This window comes from Nuphar pumila, chromosome 16 (assembly GCF_984573655.1).
Source record: "Nuphar pumila chromosome 16, dmNupPumi1.hap1.1, whole genome shotgun sequence".
NCBI classification, from domain to species: Eukaryota; Viridiplantae; Streptophyta; class Magnoliopsida; order Nymphaeales; family Nymphaeaceae; genus Nuphar; species Nuphar pumila.
In genome coordinates this window covers 75,543,794-75,567,145 of record NC_143264.1, presented here as the reverse complement: position 1 = coordinate 75,567,145, position 23,352 = coordinate 75,543,794, and the positions used below count along the sequence as shown (strand labels likewise).

The window sequence follows — 23,352 nt, the reverse complement described above, 5'->3', positions numbered from 1 at the left end:
CCAAAATCTCCCCCCAACATGCTCCCATTTTATACAACTGGCAATATAATACTATGGGAACTTGATTTTAAGATGCTCCCTTTGGTGAACTTTCTATTTATTCAGAAGAATCCATAGCAAAAATCACGAAGCCCATCCCTGTCTTTGGCGGTGACTATTGACCGGTTGTTTCTGTAATTTTATAGGCTCTCCATGTTGATTGGGGGTGTGCCCACATTGTGAAAATGACTAAATTGCCCTCACAGCAAAACCCACCCCTCCCCCCTCTCCTGCAACACGTCTGGGCAATAAAACCGCGGCTGTCCGTGCATATCCGTTTGTGGGGAGCGTCTATAAATCACCCTCGGCGCCCACTCCAATGAGGCCCATTTGCTGAGCCTCTCCTCTTTCCTTTTCTGAGCCCCATTCCTTTCTTCTTTGTAGCAATTGGGTGTCCAAAACCAATAAAGAAAAATGGCTCAAATATCGGAACAGAAACAGCCAGAGGTAAATATCCTTCATAATTTCGACCACCCACTTCCTTTTTTCGGTTTATTAGTCTATTATTGGGCCTCCCTCAATCGATGACATCAAATAAAGCTCTCTTTCTCTTAGGTTGAGAAGATCAGTAAAGATGAGGAAGACATGGTCAGTTTACTCTCTCTCTCTCTTTTTCCTCTTTTTTCTTGTGTTTTATTTGAAGTTTGTTTCATCATTCATGGTCTTTGTGATGTTTTGGTTGAGAATTTGTGGGGTGTCTGATATTGGTTTTGATCAAGGATTTTGGTTGTTGAATTTTATTTGTTTTGGTGGTTGGATGTATGTGTGTAGCAGTGTAGAAGCATTTAGCTTAGTTAGGATTTGTGATTTCTTTTTTCTCTTTTCTTTTTGGGGGTTCTTCGTTTTTTGTGTTTTTGGGATTTTGGTATTTGTCCTTTAATGGAGGATGCTTTTAACCAATGTGCTTTGATAGTGGTGATATTGGTTAGAATGGACGACTTGCCACTTGCATTTGTTTTTGTTTATTCTTTTTTGGTGTTTTTTTTTTCTTTCCCCCTCTTATACGACACTGTGATTGTGAATTAGATATTATTATAATGTTGGGGTTTTGTCCTGGTGGGTTTGATATGATCTTTTCAGTTGGGATCTTTTGTATTTGCCCGTCAGATTTTGTTTTTATGGTTGCTTTCGGTTTTTACCTTTGATTTGAAAATCTGTTGGTCCTATTTGATTTTGTATATTCTTTACCTATGAATAGAATCTATGGGATCTTTGGGTATATTTTTCATAGCAGATGCATAAATATTGGGTTATTGTCCACAGTCATCAATGCTGATTTTAATTGGCGTTAAGTGACTTTTATTGAGACTATAGCTTGTGATTCCAACATAAGGACTAGCAGCATCTGAATGCATATATTTGTACACATCTGCTTTATGCAGAAGAAATGTTGTCCTTTGTTGCCTTTTATTTTTGCTATTCAAGGAAATTTTCTTGAGTCCTGTATTTGGTCATTCATTTGAGCAGGAGAGGAATGCATGTCGTTTGATTAGGATTTTGATGTTAACCATCTGAAACTGAGGTCAAGGGCAATTAGTCTTAGTGTGTTCCAGTCTTGTATATGTTGTGGTTTTACATCAAAGTGCTTCTTCATTTGTATCTGCTAGTTAATGATGGAATCAACAGGATAAGTATGAAGAAGGGATTTCTTGGATACTTTGATCAAATCTATTGAATGAGGTCCACGATGCATTAATTGAAGTTCAACTATTGTTTTATTAGTCACATCTTATTCTAGGTGAACTTCTTATAGATGAAAGTGACGTTCCCATAGTATTTTATAACTAATTTTATGTTTGACTATCCCATGTGCTGGTTTAATTCAATCATGTCTTTACCTTACGGCCGTTGCACCCTTGTTCCAGGGCATGCATGAGCATCTAGCTGATGCACAAGACAATAGAGAGAAACAGTCTCTTCCTTGTCCTGATCTAAGCACAAATGGTTTATCTGCTATGGAGAAGAATGGTATGGTGGATCAGAAAAGGACTATATACGTATGGGACATGGATGAGACTCTTATATTACTAAAGTCCTTGTTGAATGGGACATACGGAGAGGCTTTCAATGGGTCAAAGGACATTCAAAAAGGCATCGAACTTGGGAAGTGTTGGGAGAAGCACATTTTGCACGTCTGTGATAGTTTTTTCTTTTATGAGCAGGTTAAGCTTTTTTCTTGTTTCTTTTTCCCCATTCTTCTAAGCAAATTGTTTTAATTAATTGGTTCTTGAGTTTCTTTTTTTCTTTTTGGGATGTGTTGAAGCAGATTGAGGACTTCAATGAGCCGTTTCTTGATAGTTTGAGCGAGTATGATGATGGTAGAAATTTGTCAGATTACGATTTCAACAAGGATGGCTTCAGTCATTGTTATGATGATGCCAACAAAAGGAAGCTTGCATACCGTTACCGCATCATAGCAGAAAGATATGCACAGGTGTTGATAGATAATTACTCTTTTGTATGGGCATTTGCTTTTTGTAAGTTATGCTTATCTTGCATAATAAGTTTGTTTCCTTGAGACAAAGTTGATGTGATTTTCATAGTATGTTTTTCTTAAGATAGTTCTAAGTAAGATTTTGAGCTTGAGGCTAGACTGTAGCTTTGAACTTCTCAGCTATATATGTTCATGGTTATAGCACCTTTACGCTATTATAAGAATGGTATGCATTTCCTCTATTTAAATATTGGTAAAATGAAATATGCTAGTGGCCGGATTTACTTCTAGAACTATATCATGTATCCAGGTTACTAATCTAGGAAGCACAAACTATCGAACACGGTCACACATCTCTGCAGGTGCTTCAATTATATGGGAACTCTAGGAAAACAGATAATGTAGTGTTAATACAGTATACAGAGTCACAGACAGAGGAACAAACATGTTTTTTTCCCTTTTATTTTAAACCTTCAAATCTTCAATTTAATTGTACAGACCTACCTTCTACTGGAACTGGAGTATGCTGATCTTGTTTAATAGCTTCACTTTAAACCAAATTAGTTGACAAGATTTGGTTGAACTTAGATCCTAAAATCAAGGGGTTTATGATTGACTGATGTCCATGGGAGAATGTATTACAGTCGAAAAACCAGTGAAGGTTGCCAGGGAGAGTTTTCAGATGAGACTAATAAACTAGTAAGAAGCTAATTTACAAACTAACAAGTGCCAGTCTAAGTATGAAAAAGTTATTGATCTAGTTAACCTGTTTACTCATCAAACAAGTAACTTGGGATAAGTGAATAACAATTTGAAAGGTTGAACTACTTTTGAGATAGTTTAAGAAGCAGCATGCTCTCATAGTAGTTAAAGTTTTATGGAATCAATATCATAGGCCTAAGAGGTGAAGGAATTGAACTAATCCATCCAAGCCTACAGATTAGGTATTGACACTGGTTTACTGTGAATTGAATGCTTAAATTTTCATGTTCCTCATTTCTCTTGATCACATCCTCATCTGAATCATTAGTGTGATTGATTGGCTCCTCATCCTTAATCTACTCATCATCTTTGTGTTCCTCTCCTTCACCTGGCATTTAACAACAAAGGATTTTACTATTACTTTAATTAAAGTGGAATATTCTTCCAATAGAATGAAGAAACAGATGATAATAATAATTTTGAGTTGGTTCACATTTTGGTCTTTATTTCACCTCATTTCTTAATCTCCTTTTATTTTTCATTTTTCTTTCAAGTTTCATTGCTGGTGGAACTTTGATTTGGAATTGTGCCTTAAATATCAGCGGACATTGAACTCTGTCCCATATATTTGAATCACAGAACTTGACATTGATTGTCCAGCCGTGAGTTGTGTCTTCCCTGTTGGCATATTCTTGATCATATAAATGACACTTTGGCTAACAATTGATCTGACTGTTGATTCCCCTTGCTTTAGGTCTGCATGAAAGAAAAAATCTGCTGGTCAACATAATTAATCACATCCAAACAAATAGAATCTCCTTTCACGTTGTATTCAGTTTCATGAAAGATTTTATAACATTTGTGCTGACAATTCATGATCCTTCTTATTGTACAATATATATAGGAGAGATGAAAAAGGTGCAGGGTTATTTGTCTGTGAGACTGGTTAAACATGAGCTAGTTAATACGTCTTTGGGCCTCAATTACCAAAGAATAGTGTCGTTACAAGTAAAGCCCGAGGATTGGTATTTGGTAGTCCACTGCTCTCATTTCATCATCATCACATTTATTCATTTTGTCAAATTTCATCGCAACTATGTCAAAACATGAAACCAATTCCATGAGCTAGTCACCGGAAAAACCTAATCTTTATTGTCATTGTAAATGATTACATATAAGTAAGTGGGACTCTGTTTTTTTCATTCATATCATGGTCTGTTTGTTTTCTCCCTAACCTTAGATGGTACCCTTTTAAGAAAGTAAAAAGGTTCTCTCTGTCAGAAGAAAAATGGGCAAACACATAATCTGAGAAAGGTACTATTGATCAGAAGTCACTGGGCCATCTGACATAAGAAAATAATTTGACCATGTTTTCCTACATCCGGGCAACCAATTGAAGGAATTCTTAATTCTGGTTAGTCGATTTCACACTATAACTTTTCTTTGACACTCATAGGAGAACATTAGATGCCAAGTCTTGAAAAATATACATCATGCGCTAGCTGATAATGCCACCATGTTTAGTTGGATCCAGTGTTGTTAAAAGCGCACCTTGAGGCGCATCTCGCCTTGAGGTGAGGCCCTCTGCACCTCAAGGCGCCAGCCTGAGGCGTGAAGAAGAAGAAGAAGAAAGAAGAAGAAGAAGAAGATATATTTTTCAGTTGTATAATTAGCTTTCAGATATACGGTAGGACATTATATTTTTCAGTTATATAATCAGTTTCTGTTACTTTTATATGTTGATCTCATATTTTTTAGTATTTATTTGAGATTTTCTATTTCTTATTGGTTGTTGCTTCATCAATAAAGCATTTTTTTATTTATTTGTACTTTTAGATATTTTTTTATAGTTTTTTTTAAGCTTTCAAAATTTTTTTTGAGGCTTACACTTTAAGCCTCGCCTCAGTTTTTGGTGGAGCGCCTCGCTACACCTCAACACTTTTTACAACATTGGTTGGATCACCATATCAGATATGTGAAATTTCCATTTGTCCCTTTGTGGAAACTATGATGAGCATGAGAGACTCATATCCTTAATGTGGTGGCATTGCTTCAAAGTTAGATGACTCAATTTATGAAAAATGGGCGGACATAAAATGAATGAGTACAGGGATTAATAATTTTCACTGCTGAAGGGCAAAAATGCAGACCTACTCATGGCCATGTTAATGCATGTTTCGTACAATGAGGTGACTCTTATGGATGACCAACAGCAGAAGGAAAAGTGCCTGAGTTGGGGGCCAGAAGGGCCAGGATCTCAGATTGATCTGTTTGAGAAAGGATGTCTAGCCCAAGAGGTATCTACATGGTTAAGAGATCAAAGATTCTCCAAACAGTCCAGATCCCATGATGATTAGATCAGGCACCAATAAGCCGTGGACAAGGAATAGGAATGATGGATAGTCTAGAGAGGCATTCAACAATACTTGCAAGTTATGTACCAGATCTATCTCCTTCAAAATATTGGCAGAAGCCATTTAAGTTGGAGATGAATAAATCCTAGATACTGGTATATTTAAGAGGTCAGATAATCAGGTCTCATCTGGCTTGGTGGAAGCAAAGTAGAACTCCATGAGTTTACTACTTAACCAAGAGGTCTCAAGTTCCATTTTTCCAATTTTTTGGAACACTATTGTATATCTCGATTTTTTGTTTTGAAAGGTGAGGCTTATTTTGACATGATTGTGCTATTAAAGTTTTCCCTTTTCAGTAATTCAAAGTTGAATAAGTCATTGTTGCATGAATATACAATACACTGCTTCTTTAGGTAAATAGAACTAGTTCAAGTATGTTGTGTACATCTTGAAAAACATTGCATGCATATGCAAAGCACCAATCTACCTTCAATGATGTGTAATAAATTAAGAATGATTAACTGTGAAAACCATGTAACAGTCACTTATATCATGTACTAGTAGGAAAAAGAAAAGAATAAATCTTCACACTTGGATTTTGCTTTCACCTTGTTTTGTTGGCCATATTCCTGCTTAAAATATCCAGGATGACTGTCTGAAAAATATCTATGTCCATCCATGGTAATCATATATTTATAAATTTGTAGCACCTTGTTTTGATCTCTGACAAGAACCAGGAGGAGGCATGTGCAAAGTACTATGTACTAAATACCGGCAGTTACATTATCTACTAACTTTTTCTTGTCTGCATAATTAGTGTTTTTTTTAGAATCCTGTGTATTGTTAGTTGCTTCAACTTTGTGGAATTTTTCTTCCTTTTGTAAAAGCACCAATAATTGCAGATTGGAATAGGTCAATTGGGAAAAGGAACTTAATGACAACGCTAACGATGCAGACAATATCATTGGTGGTATCTGAAATTCCACTAGAGGGGGGGTGAATAGTGAAATATGATGCATATCGATAAAATAAAAAATAAGGCAATAAGGCACAACACAATAAACACAGGATTTATACTGGTTCGGTCGAGTTACTGACCTACATCCAGTCCCCAAGTAAAACATTTGAGCCTTCCACTATAACATCCGAGTCACCGGATAAATAGTACAACACCCTCTTCCTCAGAGGTTTACTTCTCTCAACAGAGAAGGGAAACACCCTCTTCCTTAGAGGTCTACTTCTCTCAACAGAGAAGGGAAACACCCTCTTCCTTAGAGGTCTACTTCTCTCAACAGAGAAGGGAAACACTCTCTTCCCAAGAGGTCTACTTCTCTCAACAGAGAAGGGAAACACTCTCTTTCACAGAGGTCTACTTCTCTCAACAGAGAAGGGATACAACAGAGATCAGAAAGTTACAATACTTTCCTATAGAACCTTCAGAATGATATGCAGAGTATGAATGCACGTATGAAGATTCTCAGAATGATCTTTTTCTTTTCTTACACACTCTTGTATTTTCTGAGAGCTTTTCTTGACTTTTTCTCTTTCTTTTTCTAAGCTCTTTTCTCAGAGTGTCAAGCAGGAATTTTTCTCGTTGAAAGCTTGCTTGTATTTTCGCACTGTTCTGTTTGTATATATAGTCTTTAGAAAACTAGTCGTTGTCTTTTTGAAATGATTGTCCTTTTGGGATATGAGAAGTCAGGTCATTTCAAAAACAACTTAGTGTGAAAAGATAAGTGTACTATATTGCTTTTTCAAAAAGTCTTCTTTTCATACGAAGCATTTTTGGAGTACACTATTCGTTGGTGTATTTAGAATGAGTTATTCTTTGTATTAGGTCTTTTCTCATAATAAATGTTCTGTAGTATTTTTGAACGTTGAAGTGTAGTTTTGTCTTTATTCTAATTAATGATTTGAGGTACATAAGTACTTCTTTACTTTAAATGAGTGTAAGTACAATGAGTGCTTTGAGATATTTATTTGTACATAGTCATGTCAAGTGTTTTCTTTATGTTGTGGTTTTCAAAGTCTTCGGAGAGAATGAGGACTACAAGAAAGTCGACATTCTTTGAGAAGGATATTAACAAGGATTTCTTACAGGAGGTATTTAATGCTTGTACAAAGAGAATGATGACTTCAAGTAAGTCGACATTCTATGGTTTTGTAAAAAGGTAACTAGAGTCTTTTCAAAACATATTATATTTGTATTTTATGTTTATGAGTAAGTCGACATTCTATGGGTTTGTAAAAAAGTAACTAAAGTCTTTTCAACATATATTATATTTGTATTTAATGTTTATAAGTCGACATTCTATGGGTTTGTAAAAAAGTAACTAAAGTCTTTTCAACATATATTATATTTGTATTTAATGTTTATGAGTAAGTCGACATTCTTGAGTGTGGGTTTTATTTATAAATAAATAGACATTTCTCAAATGCTTTTGAGGTGGCATTTAATGCTTAAAGAAATAAATGGTCATTTCTTATTTTAATAAAATAATATTTATTTTCTCAAATCGTCAATTCTAAAATGAATGGTTGTGAAGTACACTAAATGCTTGAGTAATACTTATATTACAAATAGTCATTTCTCAAATAAATGCTTGTGTATTATCTTTTCATAATTTGTCTTTTCTTACATAATTGTTTATGTATTATGAACCAAAATTCCTTACGTAAAAATTTGTGTATTATGAACTAATGCATTTTGTCTTTTCTTACATAAATGCTTATGTATTATGAACCAATACATCTTTTCACATTTTGTCTTTTCTTACATAAATGCTTATGTATTATGAACCAAAATTTCTTACGTAAATATTTGTGTATTATGAATTAATTCATTTTGTCTTTTTTTTTTATATTTGAAATCATTAGTTTTATATCTTTTCAAGTTGTCTTTTTCATAAATGCATGTTAGAAGGTACAATTAATGCTTTTGAAATCATGAGCTATTATATCTTGTCAAAATGTCTTTTTCATAAATGCTTGTAGGAAGTACAATGATTTGTTTCAAAAAAAGTGTTTTTGAAATGCTACAATATACATAACGTATCCTTTTATGAAAGCTTAACTTTTTGTAAATAAATGGCTTGTATGATTTCAAAGCATATAGTCTAATATGAAATATGCATGCTTCTGAAGGTTCTGTTACATATGACTCTAAAGAAGAAAAAAGTCTTCATCTTGAGGAAGCCGATCTTCTTGGATAATCTTTATGAATGTATGGCCCATCAAGCTTTTTCTTCAAAGTAGTATGATTGCATCAAATAGTTGCACTTGATCAAGATGTCTTCACTCTTCTTAAGTGAAATAACCTTGCATCAAATACTCGTTAAATACATAGCACATCATATCCAGTCATAATATAACATATTCAGTTTCACATATGAAAGCATATCATATTTATCATATCTCATGAAAGCATATCATGTATTTATCATGTATCATATATATGCATCATGAAAGCATATCATATTTATCATGTATCATCAAAACATAGTTTCTCAACATTCTCCCCCTTTTTTATGATGACAATATATGCTCCCCCTGTCACTAAGCCATATATATTATGATGATTTAAATATGATATCAGAAATAAAAAATGCATAGAAATAGTAATCATAAAAAAATATCAGAATTAACATAAAAAAGTTTGTGTATGCTTCATGTGTATGAGATAAAGTGTTAAACGTTTTTCTCCTACATAGGAGAGGTAAGTTTTCTCTCCCCCTTTGTCATTGACAAAAAGAAAGGATCAGAGTCGAAGAGTTAATATTATAGACCAGGTTGAAGTAAGTTAAAGACAACAAGTCAAGAAATGGATTTCAAATAATACATGGGGTGATCCATTGTTTTGAGACAGAGTAAAGAAGGAAGTGAGCTCAATTCATGTGAGAGAGATGAATAGAGATAAAGTCAAGCTCAATTTTAAGTTGGGCGTATGAAGAGAGTGATGACAGACATGGATTTTCAAATAAGACATGGATAGGGACAAAAATAATTAATGAGTGATATGAGATGAAAGAGATAAAGAAATGTCATGATTGCTTATTTAATATAGAAATAGTTTTTATGGAAATAGGTCATAGGGTGATCATGTGATGTGTACTTTGAAAGATATGACATTTTTGAAAGAAAAGAATAACTTAAAAAAACGTGTCATGATTAATGTGTTTTCATATTTGTAATTTTTATGAGTATACGTAAATATGAGAAGGACACACTTTGACTTTGAATAGTGGTAAGAGAGATGATGAGATAAAAAGAAAGAGTCAAAAATATATTAAAAAAAAGAATTGATAAATGATAGATTAAAAAATAAGAATAGACATGGATGAGTCGGATTCAAAAATCTAAAATATATAATAAAAAAAAATGTATTCGAGAGATGAAATGAGGAGACAAAAGATATTCATGAGTGAAGAGTAATAATTGCTTATATAAGAAGTATTTTTATGGATATACGTGGAAGGAGTAAAAGTAGACATAAAGAAGGGTGATACGAATTTGTAGAGAGATAAGAGTGGTCATAAAGGACAACAAACACTTGATGTATGACATAAAGTAAAGTTATGATTGATAGGAATTGATGTTTTGCTTGAAGGACATAGATCACAGATGGAGTCTCACTTCGTATGAGATAGAGAGAGAAAAAAAGTGGTACTAATAGTACTTATGAGAATAAAAAAATAAAGGACAAGTTTTTCGAATAATTTTTTCATAAAAAGGTGTGAAGGATGAAAAGACGATAATAGATTGTACTTAGGATATGATATAAGAGATGATGTAGTAAGATTTTACGTGAAATATGACAGCTTGATTTTGAAAAAGGTGGTGAAGAAAATAAGAAGGATAAACACTCGATTTATTTAACATAAAGTTTAGTGAAGTGTCTTAATAGGAGGAAAGGAAGTCATGAAAAGGGATATATCACTTGAAAAAATAACATAAGTGAGGAACACAATAATCTCGGATAGCTTATCGTAAGAGAGGTTTTCACAAGAAGACAAAAGTGATAAAAGGTGTTATGAGATGAGTGATGTGAACAGAGTCATGATAGCTTTACTTAATATTAATTTTTCTTATGGATATGAGTAAAAAGGAAATATGACAAAGAGTTATTATTGATGTGTACTTGAAAGATGATAAGTTGAAAGACATAAAGAATGTGTCATGATGAATGTGTTTTTATGAGTGTTTAGAGTATACGTGAATATAGTTTGACTTTGAATAGTGAAAAAAAAATACATATATAAAAAAAAATCGATAAGAAGGAAAATAAGATTTTAATAGAACTCATAAGAAGTTTTAGTCTTAATAAATGTGATTAATTATAAGTCACTTAGTTTGCATATTGCTATTTTTCTTCTAATTCGTGTAAAGTCTTAATGTTTTAAAGGTTTAGTGAAGATGCCTGATAATTGTTGATTAGTGGGTATGAATTCGAGTTTAATTATGTTGTTTAAGACTTGTTCTTTTAAAAAGTGGTGTCTAATTTGAATGTGTTTAGTTCAAGTGTAAAATAGAAAAGTTTTAAGTCTTGTACCATGCACGAGGTGCTTGTTTTAATCCATATAAAGCACATTTTAGTTTAAAGACATGATCAGGAAATTGTTCATTTTTAAAACCTGGAGGTTGTTTTACATAAACTTGTTCATTTATAAAACCATTTAGAAAAGTACTTTTAACATTCATTTGATATAGTTTAAAATCCATATAGCTTGCATATGCTAAAAACATTCTTATAGATTCAAGTCTAACAACAGGAGCAAATGTTTTATCAAAGTCAATACCTTCCTCCTGATTGTATCCTTGAGCCACTAGCCTTGCCTTGTTTCTAACAACATTACCTGATTCATCCAGCTTATTTCTGAAGATCCATCTTGTCCCAATGATTTGATGATCTTTTGGTTTTGGTACAAGATCTCACACATCATTTCTTTGGAACTGGTTAAGTTCTTCAGTCATTGCTAGCATCCAGAACTCGTCTATGATGGCTTCATCAATCTTTTTAGGTTCAAGTTGAGAAATGAAGGTCATATTTTCAATATGTTCCAACTGAGCTCTTGTTTGAATCCCCTTGGTCAGGTCTCCCAAAATCTGCTTTTGAGGATGATCTCTGATTTCAGCAAATGTTTTTTGATGATCATCTTCATTAGATTCAGCTGTGTTATCTAAAAGAAAATCTGTACTTTCAAGATCATCATCATTAGTCTTTATTATGAACAGATTGACCAATAGATTAATTAAAACTGACATGCATAGATTCTTCAATAGTATTAGTACTCTTATTGAAATATAGCATGCAGTATTAACAGCTTCAGCCCAAAAATATTTAGCAAGATTGTTATGTTGAAGCATAGTTCTGGCAGATTTTTGAGGGATTCTATTCTTTCTTTCTACTACACCATTTTGAGGTGCAGCTCTAGGAAAGGCAAAGTTATGTGAAATACCATGCAAGTTACAAAAAAAAGGTCATTATCAAATTCTCCTCCATGGTCACTACGAATTTTAACAATTGAAGAGGATTTTTCATATTGTAATTTTTTCATAAAATTTCAATTTCACAAAACATTTTACTTTTGTTTTTCAAAAATATTACCCAAGTGAATCTTGAGTAATCATCAATAATGACAAAAGCATATTTATTATGATTAAGACAAGCTACCCTAGAAGGACAAAAAGATCCAGGTGGAGAACCTCTAAAGGTCTTTTACTTGACACAACATTCCTTGATTTGACAATTTTCCTAATTGACAAGCATCACAAAAAATAGTCTCTTTTAAATGGTATTTTAGGTAACCCACGAACCAAGTTATTTTTAGCCATTTCAGAGATATATTTAAAGTTAACATGTCCCATTCTCATATGCCATAAATTTTGAGAGCCATTATTTGCTTATGAGACAATGTTCAATAATATTATCTAAGTATAATTCATATACATTATTTTTCTTTATACCTTTTAAAACAATATTTTTGTTTGTGTCCACTATGAGGCATGCATCATGTTTAAAACTGACATTATATCCTATGTCACACATTTGACTGATGCTTAAGAGATTGTGTTTTAAACCTTTAACAAGGAGAACGTCTTTGATAAGAGGTTTATCGATATTACCAATATTGCCAATACCAATTATCAAACCTTTGTTGTTATCTCCAAAGGTGACGGTTCCTCCTTCTTTATGATGAAGAACAACAAAAAGATCTGGATGTCCTGTCATATGTTTTGAACATCCACTGTCTGATATCCATCTGTTCTTCTTTTTCAATGCCTGCAATAGATCAAGTAGAAACTCTTTTTGGTACCCGATCGGGTCCTTTTTTGTTAGATTTTGGAACCCATATCCACTTTGATTTGGGTTTATCTATAATCTTAGAGGAGTGCATGGAATTGAAATTATAATACTCCTGCTTAGGTTCAATGGAACCTTTGACAAAAGTGGTATTTTGATTCGTACAAGAAGGTTTACTATAATGAGAGTAACCAATATCATTCTTGTAAAAAGAGAATTTTTGAGAGGATAGGAGTTTATCCAAGTTCTCTTTTCCCTTGGTAAATTTGAAAACCGTTTTCATAAGGTTTTCAGTTTTACTTTTTAATTCTGAAATTTCTACTTGAAGATTTTTAGTCATGGAACTAGTAGAAGAGATTTCAGAAGTAAGCATAAAATTTTTCTTTTTCAACTCAGAATTTTCAATACTGAGTTTTTCATTTTTCTGGGAAAGCTCTAAATTTTCAGATTTTAAAACTTTATTTTTGAGACTCATTTTTCTAGATTCTTCAAATAGTTCTTGAAAAGCATCTAGAAGTTCTTCAAAGGAAAAGTCAGAAATTTCACTTACAGAGCTTTCATTTACCATGAAGCACATGTTTGCAGTTTCGGCTTCATCATCACTTGACTCTTCACTGGTGGATGGTTCTGAATCATCCCATTGAGCATGGAGAGTCTTCTTCTTGAAGAACCTTTTCTTTGGTTCCTCGACTTTAGATCTTCTCATTAGTAGAGGACAGTCACGTTTTACGTGACCTGGCTTATTGCATTGATAGCACATGGTGTCTTCTTTAGAATCCTGCTTTTCTTTGAGCATTTTGGAAAACCTGTCCTTTCTCATGAAGCGTTGGAAACTTCGGGTAAGAAGAGCAATTTCAGAATCTTTTTCTGAATCATCATCCTCTGAGAGAGTTGGGAAGGCAAGATTTTTCTGTGTAGGTTGTTCTTCTTCCCTTCTTTCCTTCATATGAACTTCATAGGCCATAAGATTGCCTATTAAGTCATCCAGAGTAAGCTTGGAAAGATCTTGGGCTTCTTCTATAGCTGTAGTCTTTTTATCCCAGTCAGTTGTGAGAGATCTCAAGATCTTTTTTATTTTATCAGTGTGGGAATGAGTTTCTCCCAGAGATTTAAGATCATTGGTGATATTGGTGAATCTAGTGAACATTTCAGTAATGGTTTCATCTTTGATCATCTTGAAAAGTTCGTATTTTCGAACCAATGATGAGATCTTAGCTTCTTTTACTCTGTTTGTTCCCTCATGAATAACTTCCAGAGAATGCCAAATATCATGAGCAGAATCACAAATGGATATTCTGTTAAATTCATTTTGGTCTATGGCACAGTATAGAGCATTCATGGCTTTTGCATTTAAGTTTGCCATTTTTCTTTCTTCATTAGTCCATGAAGAGTAGTCTGATGTAGGAGAAGAATATGGACATTCTACAATTTTCCATACAGCAAAATCTACAGACTTAAGAAATATGGTCATTCTACATTTCCAGTAGCCATAGTTAGTGCCATTAAAAAAAGGAGGGCGAGATGAGTGTTGACCTTCAATATCACGAGCATAAGAAGTTGATGCCATTTTTGTGCCGGAAGATTTGTTATGTCGAAACCAGCAGAACCTGCTCTGATACCAAATGAAATTCCACTAGAGGGGGGGTGAATAGTGAAATACGATGCATATCGATAAAATAAAAAATAAGGCAATAAGGCACAACACAATAAACACAGGATTTATACTGGTTCGGCCGAGTTACTGACCTACATCCAGTCCCCAAGTAAAACACTTGAGCCTTCCACTATAACATCCGAGTCACCGGATAAATAGTACAACACCCTCTTCCTGAGAGGTCTACTTCTCTCAACAGAGAAGGGAAACACCATCTTCCTTAGAGGTCTACTTCTCTCAACAGAGAAGGGAAACACCCTCTTCCTCAGAGGTCTACTTCTCTCAACAGAGAAGGGAAACACCCTCTTCCCAAGAGGTCTACTTCTCTCAACAGAGAAGGGAAACACCCTCTTTCACAGAGGTCTACTTCTCTCAACAGAGAAGGGATACAACAGAGATCAGAAAGTTACAACACTTTCCTATAGAACCTTCAGAATGATATGCAGAGTATGAATGCACGTATGAAGATTCTTAGAATGATCTTTTTCTTTTCTTACACACTCTTGTATTTTTCTGAGAGCTTTTCTTGACTTTTTCTCTTTCTTTTTCTCTTTCTTTTTCTAAGCTCTTTTCTCAGAGTGTCAAGCAAGATTTTTTCTCGTTGAAAGCTTGCTTGTATTTTCACACTGTTCTGTTTGTATATATAGTCTTTAGAAAACTAGTCGTTGTCTTTTTGAAATGATTGTCCTTTTGGGATATGAGAAGTTAGGTCATTTCAAAAACAACTTAGTGTGAAAAGATAAGTGTACTATATTGCTTTTTCAAAAAGTCTTCTTTCCATACGAAGCATTTTTGGAGTATACTATTCGTTGGTGTATTTAGAATGAGTTATTCTTTGTATTAGGTCTTTTCTCATAATAAATGTTCTGTAGTATTTTTGAACGTTGAAGTGTAGTTTTGTCTTTATTCTAATTAATGATTTGAGGTACATAAGTACTTCTTTACTTTAAATGAGTGTAAGTACAATGAGTGCTTTGAGATATTTATTTGTACATAGTCATGTCAAGTGTTTTCTTTATGTTGTGGTTTTCAAAGTCTTCAGAGAGAATGAGGACTACAAGAAAGTCGACATTCTTTGAGAAGGATATTAACAAGGATTTCTTACAGGAGGTATTTAATGCTTGTACAAAGAGAATGATGACTTCAAGTAAGTCGACATTCTATGGTTTTGTAAAAAGGTAACTAGAGTCTTTTCAAAACATATTATATTTGTATTTTATGTTTATGAGTAAGTCGACATTCTATAGGTTTGTAAAAAAGTAACTAAAGTCTTTTCAACATATATTATATTTGTATTTAATGTTTATGAGTAAGTCGACATTCTTGAGTGGGTTTTATTTATAAATAAATAGACATTTCTCAAATGCTTTTGAGGTGGCATTTAATGCTTAAAGAAATAAATGGTCATTTCTTATTTTAATAAAATAATATTTATTTTCTCAAATCGTCAATTCTAAAATGAATGGTTGTGAAGTACACTAAATGCTTGAGTAATACTTATATTACAAATAGTCATTTCTCAAATAAATGCTTGTGTATTATCTTTTCATAATTTGTCTTTTCTTACATAATTGTTTATGTATTATGAATCAAAATTTCTTACGTAAAAATTTGTGTATTATGAACTAATGCATTTTGTCTTTTCTTACATAAATGCTTATGTATTATGAACCAATACATCTTTTCACATTGTCTTTTCTTACATAAATGCTTATGTATTATGAACCAAAATTTCTTACGTAAATATTTGTGTATTATGAATTAATTCATTTTGTCTTTTTCTTTTATATTTGAAATCATTAGTTTTATATCTTTTCAAGTTGTCTTTTTCATAAATGCATGTTAGAAGGTACAATTAATGCTTTTGAAATCATGAGCTATTATATCTTGTCAAAATGTCTTTTTCATAAATGCTTGTAGGAAGTACAATGATTTGTTTCAAAAAAAGTGTTTTTGAAATGCTACAATATACATAACGTATCCTTTTATGAAAGCTTAACTTTTTGTAAATAAATGACTTGTATGATTTCAAAGCATATAGTCTAATATGAAATATGCATGCTTCTGAAGGTTCTGTTACATATGACTGTAAAGAAGAAAAAAGTTTTCATCTTGAGGAAGCCGATCTTCTTGGATAATCTTTATGAATGTATGGCCCATCAAGCTTTTTCTTCAAAGTAGTATGATTGCATCAAATAGTTGCACTTGATCAAGATGTCTTCACTCTTCTTAAGTGAAATAACCTTGCATCAAATACTCGTTAAATACATAGCACATCATATCCAGTCATAATATAACATATTCAGTTTCACATATGAAAGCATATCATATTTATCATATCTCATGAAAGCATATCATGTATTTATCATGTATCATATATATGCATCATGAAAGCATATCATATTTATCATGTATCATCAAAACATAGTTTCTCAACAGTATCATCAAGTTGCTTTTTTTTTCCTATTGGCCTATCCAAATCTGCAATTATTGGTGCTTTTACAAATGAAAAAAAGTGACAGAGAACCAAAAAAGTCCTATTGTTGATAATGGTTGTACTCTCTTCATGTCTGATTTTCCATTATTAGGAAACAAGAAAAAAGGTCTGAGAACAAAACATGGACAAAAGCCAACTCTTTTAGGTTCCAACTGGCTCAGAAAAACAAACTTTAGGTTGGTTCTTGACCCAAACTTTGCTGTAGTTGAGTTGGCAAGTCTTGAGTCTTCCAGTCGCTTGTAAGCATCTGGCTAGCTGCACTTGATATGTTCCTCTGAGATGATGGTCTTACTCTTTTAGCTCTGGCCTGTGGTGACAAGTGGTGTCTCTTGCTGAACACACAATTCTTTCATCAATATTTATGCTTATTACTACCATGAGCTTGCTACATGTTTGATGCTTCCATTGCAATTAATGCCAATGTCTTAACTCATCTACATTATTAGCATCCCCCAAAACGGGTTTAAAACATGTGGTCCTTCAAGTGGACGCTCTATGTGTCATGCCCAATTGCAAGGCTTCTCACACCCTTGATTTGACCTGTAAATAACTCCATCTTCACAGAAAATAGTTTTCTGTGCAGCACCATGAAAACACAGAGCCAGCAAAGCTTTTTAGTGTTTTTGATAGCATCCCTTTCACTTTTGGACCTTTGGTTTAAGTCAAATAATTGGGTGGAATCGATTATTGCAGGGGTTGCATGATGTTCTTGATCAAGAGGCAATTAAACTATGGGGTGATCTTTACAATTTGACAGATAGCTACACTGATGGATGGCTTTCCTCTGGTATGTACTTTTACAAGGATGTTTTACTTTAGTACCACAGTAGCAGAAAGATTGCTTGACAGTTTCTATATGTAATTACTATGCCCTTTACAGGATGGTTTATACTGAGATTTAGCATTTAATTCTGCAGTAGAGAAAGACTGCTCGCCATAAAAGGGAAAAAAAGTCTTTATGGGTGTATCTAGACATTTGGCCTGTATGTAATTTCAGATTTCATTTTTTCATACCTTTTACTATCCAAGATTCCAATCATTGGGGATGTACCAAGGATAAAGGGCTTAAAGATTGACGACTTTGTAACGAAATGGCATGGAACCCTAGACACAAAAAACTAAAAATAACAATATAGATGAAATCCAAATGCATTATAAAGATGCATTTGGCTAGATACAATAGACCATGCAAATACAAGAGAAGAAACAAGATATAAAAAATTAAATATTTTATTGATGTGAAATAAACAAAAATATACAAGAAAAACCTAACTACAAACACACTCATACACACACACACACCTAAACTAGCCATCACTCTCTCACTATTCAAGGCACACACCTACCCATATATATAAGAGAGGAAGAGGGAGAAAAAGGAGGGACTAGCCCAATGGCTAGTTGGGAGAGGTCCAACTTCCAACTAGCCGTTGAGACTAGTCCAACAGCTAGATTGGTCAACATATTTTGACCAAAAACAATAAAAAACAAGAAATAAAAACAAAGAACAAAAAATAGTCATTTAAGTAATGATTAGTAAATAAATAAAGTAAAATTCATATTCTAATCCTACTGACCTGCCTTAAGTATACTCAACCTATACAATACCTAGGCTACACTTGATAGGTATACCAAAGATACACCTAGAATACAGAAGGAAGTTCAAAAAATATATGAAGAAAAAGGATATACCAAGTACACCTAGGTATACTTTGGTATGTAAACACATACCCAACAATACATATATCTTAACAGACTTGTGACACTAACCTGTCTTGGTCAAAAAGTTGGATCAGTCCTGTTAGGACTTTTGTCACAATAGAGAGCATGCATGGGTTATATGCACCCTTATGTTTGTTCTCTACCTTTACAAAATTCTTTAAAAATTGTGTATCCTCAATTACCTTGTTGACAAGTACATTTTCCTCTATTTTAACTTATACTTCTGGTCCTACTTTCAGTTATGTCAACCTTTCTATGCAGGTTTACTGGCATTTGTCCACCTAGCCTAATGGGGAATGTCTAAAAAGGCTTCCATTACCTGCAAAGTGGCCACAATGCCTGAACATTCATCTTTTAGGGGGGTGTTTGCACCCCCTTCCGTGGAAACATCTGTCGCTGAAATGGAATCGGGCTCCCCCCCCACGGGAACTGTTTCCCCAGAAAACCCACGTCCAGCATGTATTTTGGCATGCCCGTTGAGGGTTTACACGGAAACGGTGGATTCCGCTGTTTTTGTTGTCACTGTGGGCCCTGCGGAAACACACGCCCGCCGATGCGTTTCCGCGGAAAACAGCCCACTTTCCGTGACACACAAACGCGGCCTTAGTGTATGGCTCTCAAATGGAAATAATCCTACCTCTTCGTGAGAATCAGCAAAGACTGCAACCAAAAGGTTTTTGTTTTTAACCTGACGAGTGCCATGGCATCCTAGTGAGGATTACAGCCTTCACTATGGCAGAAGGCATCTAACCATGCTCCGTTTTTTCCCCTTTTTCTCCTCGAATTTGAGGGTTCTGAAAGTTTTTGAACTAATCACAGAGATATTGAACCTCAGTTGAGTTCAAGAATGCTTTTGTTTCTAATTTTGCTGCCTTCTCTTTTTTTTTCTTCAGATTAATCTTCAACTGTATCTTAAATGTCTAATGATAATTTAAACATATGGATGCACATTGTTACGTATGATATTAATCATCTAGTCTGGTTTTATATTCATTGTTACAGTATCATTACTTGATTGCTTTTTACTGTCAACTGAAAGAACTACTTGTAGCTTTTACTTGTTATAGTCAATTGCATGTGGAACTGAAATGTATCTTAGTTTATGTCATTTATTATTACTGGTGCAAGATTTACTCTGCTTATGTTGTTTATTTCTTACTAGTTAGTCTCCCATGGGCAGGTGTGATACATTCCAATGAGAGCATGTACCTCATGTTATGTGTGTGTTTAGCACCATTTTGAATATTAAGCAACCATGGTTATTGTCTCCACCGAGTCTGTAGACGTGGGTCATGATATATATGATGTGGATTAAGGGGGTCCTGAGTTTGTGGCTGTGGTTGACGTGGAACTCACATATGAACTCAATTAAACTTGGTAAAACGTGACTTGGTGTTCTTATAAAGGCTCCTGAAAATTCAGAACTTGGCATATGGTCAAATAAGGCCTGCAAAATTAAGGCTAAGTCAAATGGATCAAGTCTTTCAACACTTGATTTGCCTGATCTTTACATCAGGTTAATCCAGGCCTGACTATATCAGCCCCCTAACTTAGGTCTCTAATTGGTAGATATTCAATCAAGGCTGATAAGTGGCTAAAGATGGTGTTGACCAGTCAAGACTCCAATGATGAACTCACTTTTGGTCACCTGAGTATTGATTGGTCAAGCTCAGTTGGTTTATCCTTTGGTCAAAGCCCTGGAGTAAGAGGTTGACATGGCTAACTCTACTTTCCAGCAAATAATCAGGTTGAAGGCCCCAAGTCAGCCATAGCCCCATACTTCAAATCCTTTGAATCTGTAGGCCAAGTCTTTGTACTGTGGTTACTTGACGTAATAAGGATATTTATTTGGAAGATTGAATATATAAATATGTTTGGGTATAATGGATTATATATTCATTTTGTAAGGGAAGAAAGATATATGTATTCCTCATAAAATGTACTACAAATTTGAGGTTATAAGTCTTGAGGTTCTCCCATCTGAGCTTCACTTGTTCTTCAAGTCTGCATTAACCTTCCTTTGTATGTTTACTTAGATGTGGCTGTGCTGAAGCTGAAACAGTATGAGAGGTTATGTTTTTTTATCCCGTTTTACTATTTAATTTGCTATTTCTATTTGTGCAGCTCGGTCTATTTTGGCACAATGCAGAGGAAATGTTCCAGCAAATCCTCATTACTTGTCACAAGATGGTGCAGAAAACATTGATGAAGGAGAAGGTAGATGCGTTAATGTTCTTGTTACTTCTGGGGCACTAATTCCCAGTCTTGTGAAGTGCTTGCTCTTTCGGCTCAATAATTTTATTCCAGCTAGAAATGGTGAGTTGTATGTCTTAACGATAAGTTGTTTATCTTTTAAATATGGCTTTTTATGTTTAGGATAGTTATTCAAATTTAATTTTAATAACGATGCAATACATTCTTCATGTCTGGTTTATAAGTTTTTTTCCCTTCTGTTCCTCAGTTTACAGTTCGTGGGATGTGGGGAAGCCCCAATGCTTCTCATGTATCAAAGCCCGCTTCAACAATCCAAACAACCGATTTTGTGTGATTGGAAACGGGATCGAAGAATGTCAAGCTGCTGAGGCCATGAACTGGCCATTTATGGAGATTGATATGCGGCCTACTGGTGACCACCGGTTCCCCGGTCTGTCTATGAGAACTATCAAGCTCTATACTGAAGTTGTATATGGAATCTCTGATTCTGAGAATGATGAATGATGACCTGGAGTCTAGCGTCTCCAATCCTTTAAACAGGAAAGATCTGATGATCCATCTGGATTTTTTGCTAAAGCAGGAGAAGCTTTGTATATCCCTTTGAGACCTTTAGGAAATGTGTCATGTTTCTTATACGATATCATTTTCTAACAAGGATCTATATCTTCTGTTGGCAGTTTAGAGCTCAGGATGAGCACACTTTGTAAGAGGACACCCAGTTGGTGCTCATCAATTATTAAACTAGTTGTATCTCTATTTGCAGGTTTTTATTGAAGATTGTATTGTTTCTAAGGTGGGTTTGTGGGCACCAGATTTGTCCTTTTCTGGGGATTTTATGTGTTGGATATAGGTTCAACCAAATCCGAATTTCTCGGGTATGGACTTTGTCTAACTTCTTGTCAGGTCTAAACTTATGGGATGAGTTTGAAAACCATTCACTAAGTGGGGCCAATTGTTTAAGAGGCTCTCATGGCTTCACCAAGCCAGCTTAAAAGCTCTGTTTGGTTCGATATCTCTGCAGAGCTGCAGTTATTATTATCCCTAATTAAGTCCATGCCATTTTGATTCTCTTAAAAATGGCAATGGTGACATCTTTATTGAACTTGGTGCATCTACTTAAGCCTATCTACTTCCACAACCTGCAAAATATCATTGTTTCGACTTTTCTCCTTCTTGATAATAAAGTAGGGCGTCTTGATAGAGCAACTTCACCAACTAGCCTTCTGTCACATTCACACCGGTGTTGTCAGTATCGTTGCCAATCGGCTGATTCGTATCATATCGGCAAAAGATTGATACAAAACGAGTGTGACATGGGATTAAACATTGGCTGATTCAGCTCGATTTGGTTCAGAACGCCGATTCCTTGATTCAGGGTCCGATATGATTCTGACAACATTGATTCACACCATGATCAGCAATAAATTTGAAGGCCCAGGATCGAATCCCTCTGCCGCATGGGGCGGCTGTTGTTCTGGTATGGGTCCGCCTAACCCCAGCTTGCCTTTCAAAAAAAACAAATTAGTCTTTTAGGAGCAAAAAATTCTCAGTTTTCACTTGTATTTGAAAGAGGAGGTGGGTATCAGGAATTAAGCTAAATGTAGGTCCTTGTTAGTAAAATTTTCGAAAAGTTGAATATGAAGCCAAACAGATAGGCTGGGGAATGAATTGTGCTTAAATGAACAGGAATGATGATTTCTGAATTCTTGATTTTTGAGGATTTCTTTCAGCAAAGAATCTTTTTGTATTAGCTGCAAAACAATCTTCAGATACATTAATTCTTAAAAAAAATATGAAAAAACTTGTTTGGCGGATTTAAAATTTTAAAATATTATCCAAATAAACAATAGTGAAAATACCTCAAAATCATCTCAGATCATAAGAGTCTTGACGTATAAAAAACTGACAAACTAAAATTAGATTGGTTTCATCCTTGAACTAAAGTTTTTATCAAATTTATTGCGATAATTCAGAATATTGTTGACATTTATGAGAGAGAGAGAGAGAGAGAGAGAGAGAGAGAGAGTCTTTCCCATTCATGGTCACCTGGATCGTCGGAATTCATGTTTTCAACATTTTGGGTTTTTGTTATTCTTTTAGTGTTCATATCTAGATATTTGGATTTGGGTCAGACCCAATACCCAACACAAACCTGGTTCATTGACAGTCTTACATATAAATTCACGAACGACTAAGAATGATCAGATACAGTCACATAAAACACATTAATGTTAGATGAGATGTTCCCATCCATCTTTTTTATTTGTTTTTTTATGACAAGGAACCCTCCAAGAACCGGGTCACTTATTGGGCCCGCTCCCCTGCAAGGTTAAATCCCAGGTGGGGTCACCGACATCTGTCAATTTTTTTTTTTTTTGGACTATCCTCATGTGGGGGTAGACGAGTTGCCGACTTTCGGTTATTTCTGGAATCTCT

The 23,352-nt window shown here is 34.4% G+C and overlaps 1 protein-coding gene across 1 annotated transcript; it reads left to right on the top strand.

The window, feature by feature from the left end:
• Positions 1–315: 315 nt before the first annotated feature.
• Positions 316–21,708, top strand: LOC149813652 (protein phosphatase EYA-like). Its single transcript, XM_089990972.1, has 7 exons — positions 316–486; positions 595–627; positions 1,905–2,201; positions 2,306–2,473; positions 17,674–17,767; positions 20,827–21,018; positions 21,164–21,708. Exons 1-7 carry the CDS (start codon positions 454–456, stop codon positions 21,418–21,420), a joined length of 1,074 nt encoding a protein of 357 aa, XP_089847098.1. The 5' UTR covers positions 316–453; the 3' UTR covers positions 21,421–21,708.
• Positions 21,709–23,352: the final 1,644 nt, after the last annotated feature.

Coding starts and splice junctions, on each gene's coding strand:
- LOC149813652 (XM_089990972.1), top strand. CDS start 454: ATGGCTCAAATATCGGAACAGAAACAGCCAGAG. Junction 17,768..20,826: donor TGATGGATGGCTTTCCTCTG/GTATGTACTTTT, acceptor CTATTTGTGCAG/CTCGGTCTATTTTGGCACAA. Junction 21,019..21,163: donor TTTTATTCCAGCTAGAAATG/GTGAGTTGTATG, acceptor TCTGTTCCTCAG/TTTACAGTTCGTGGGATGTG.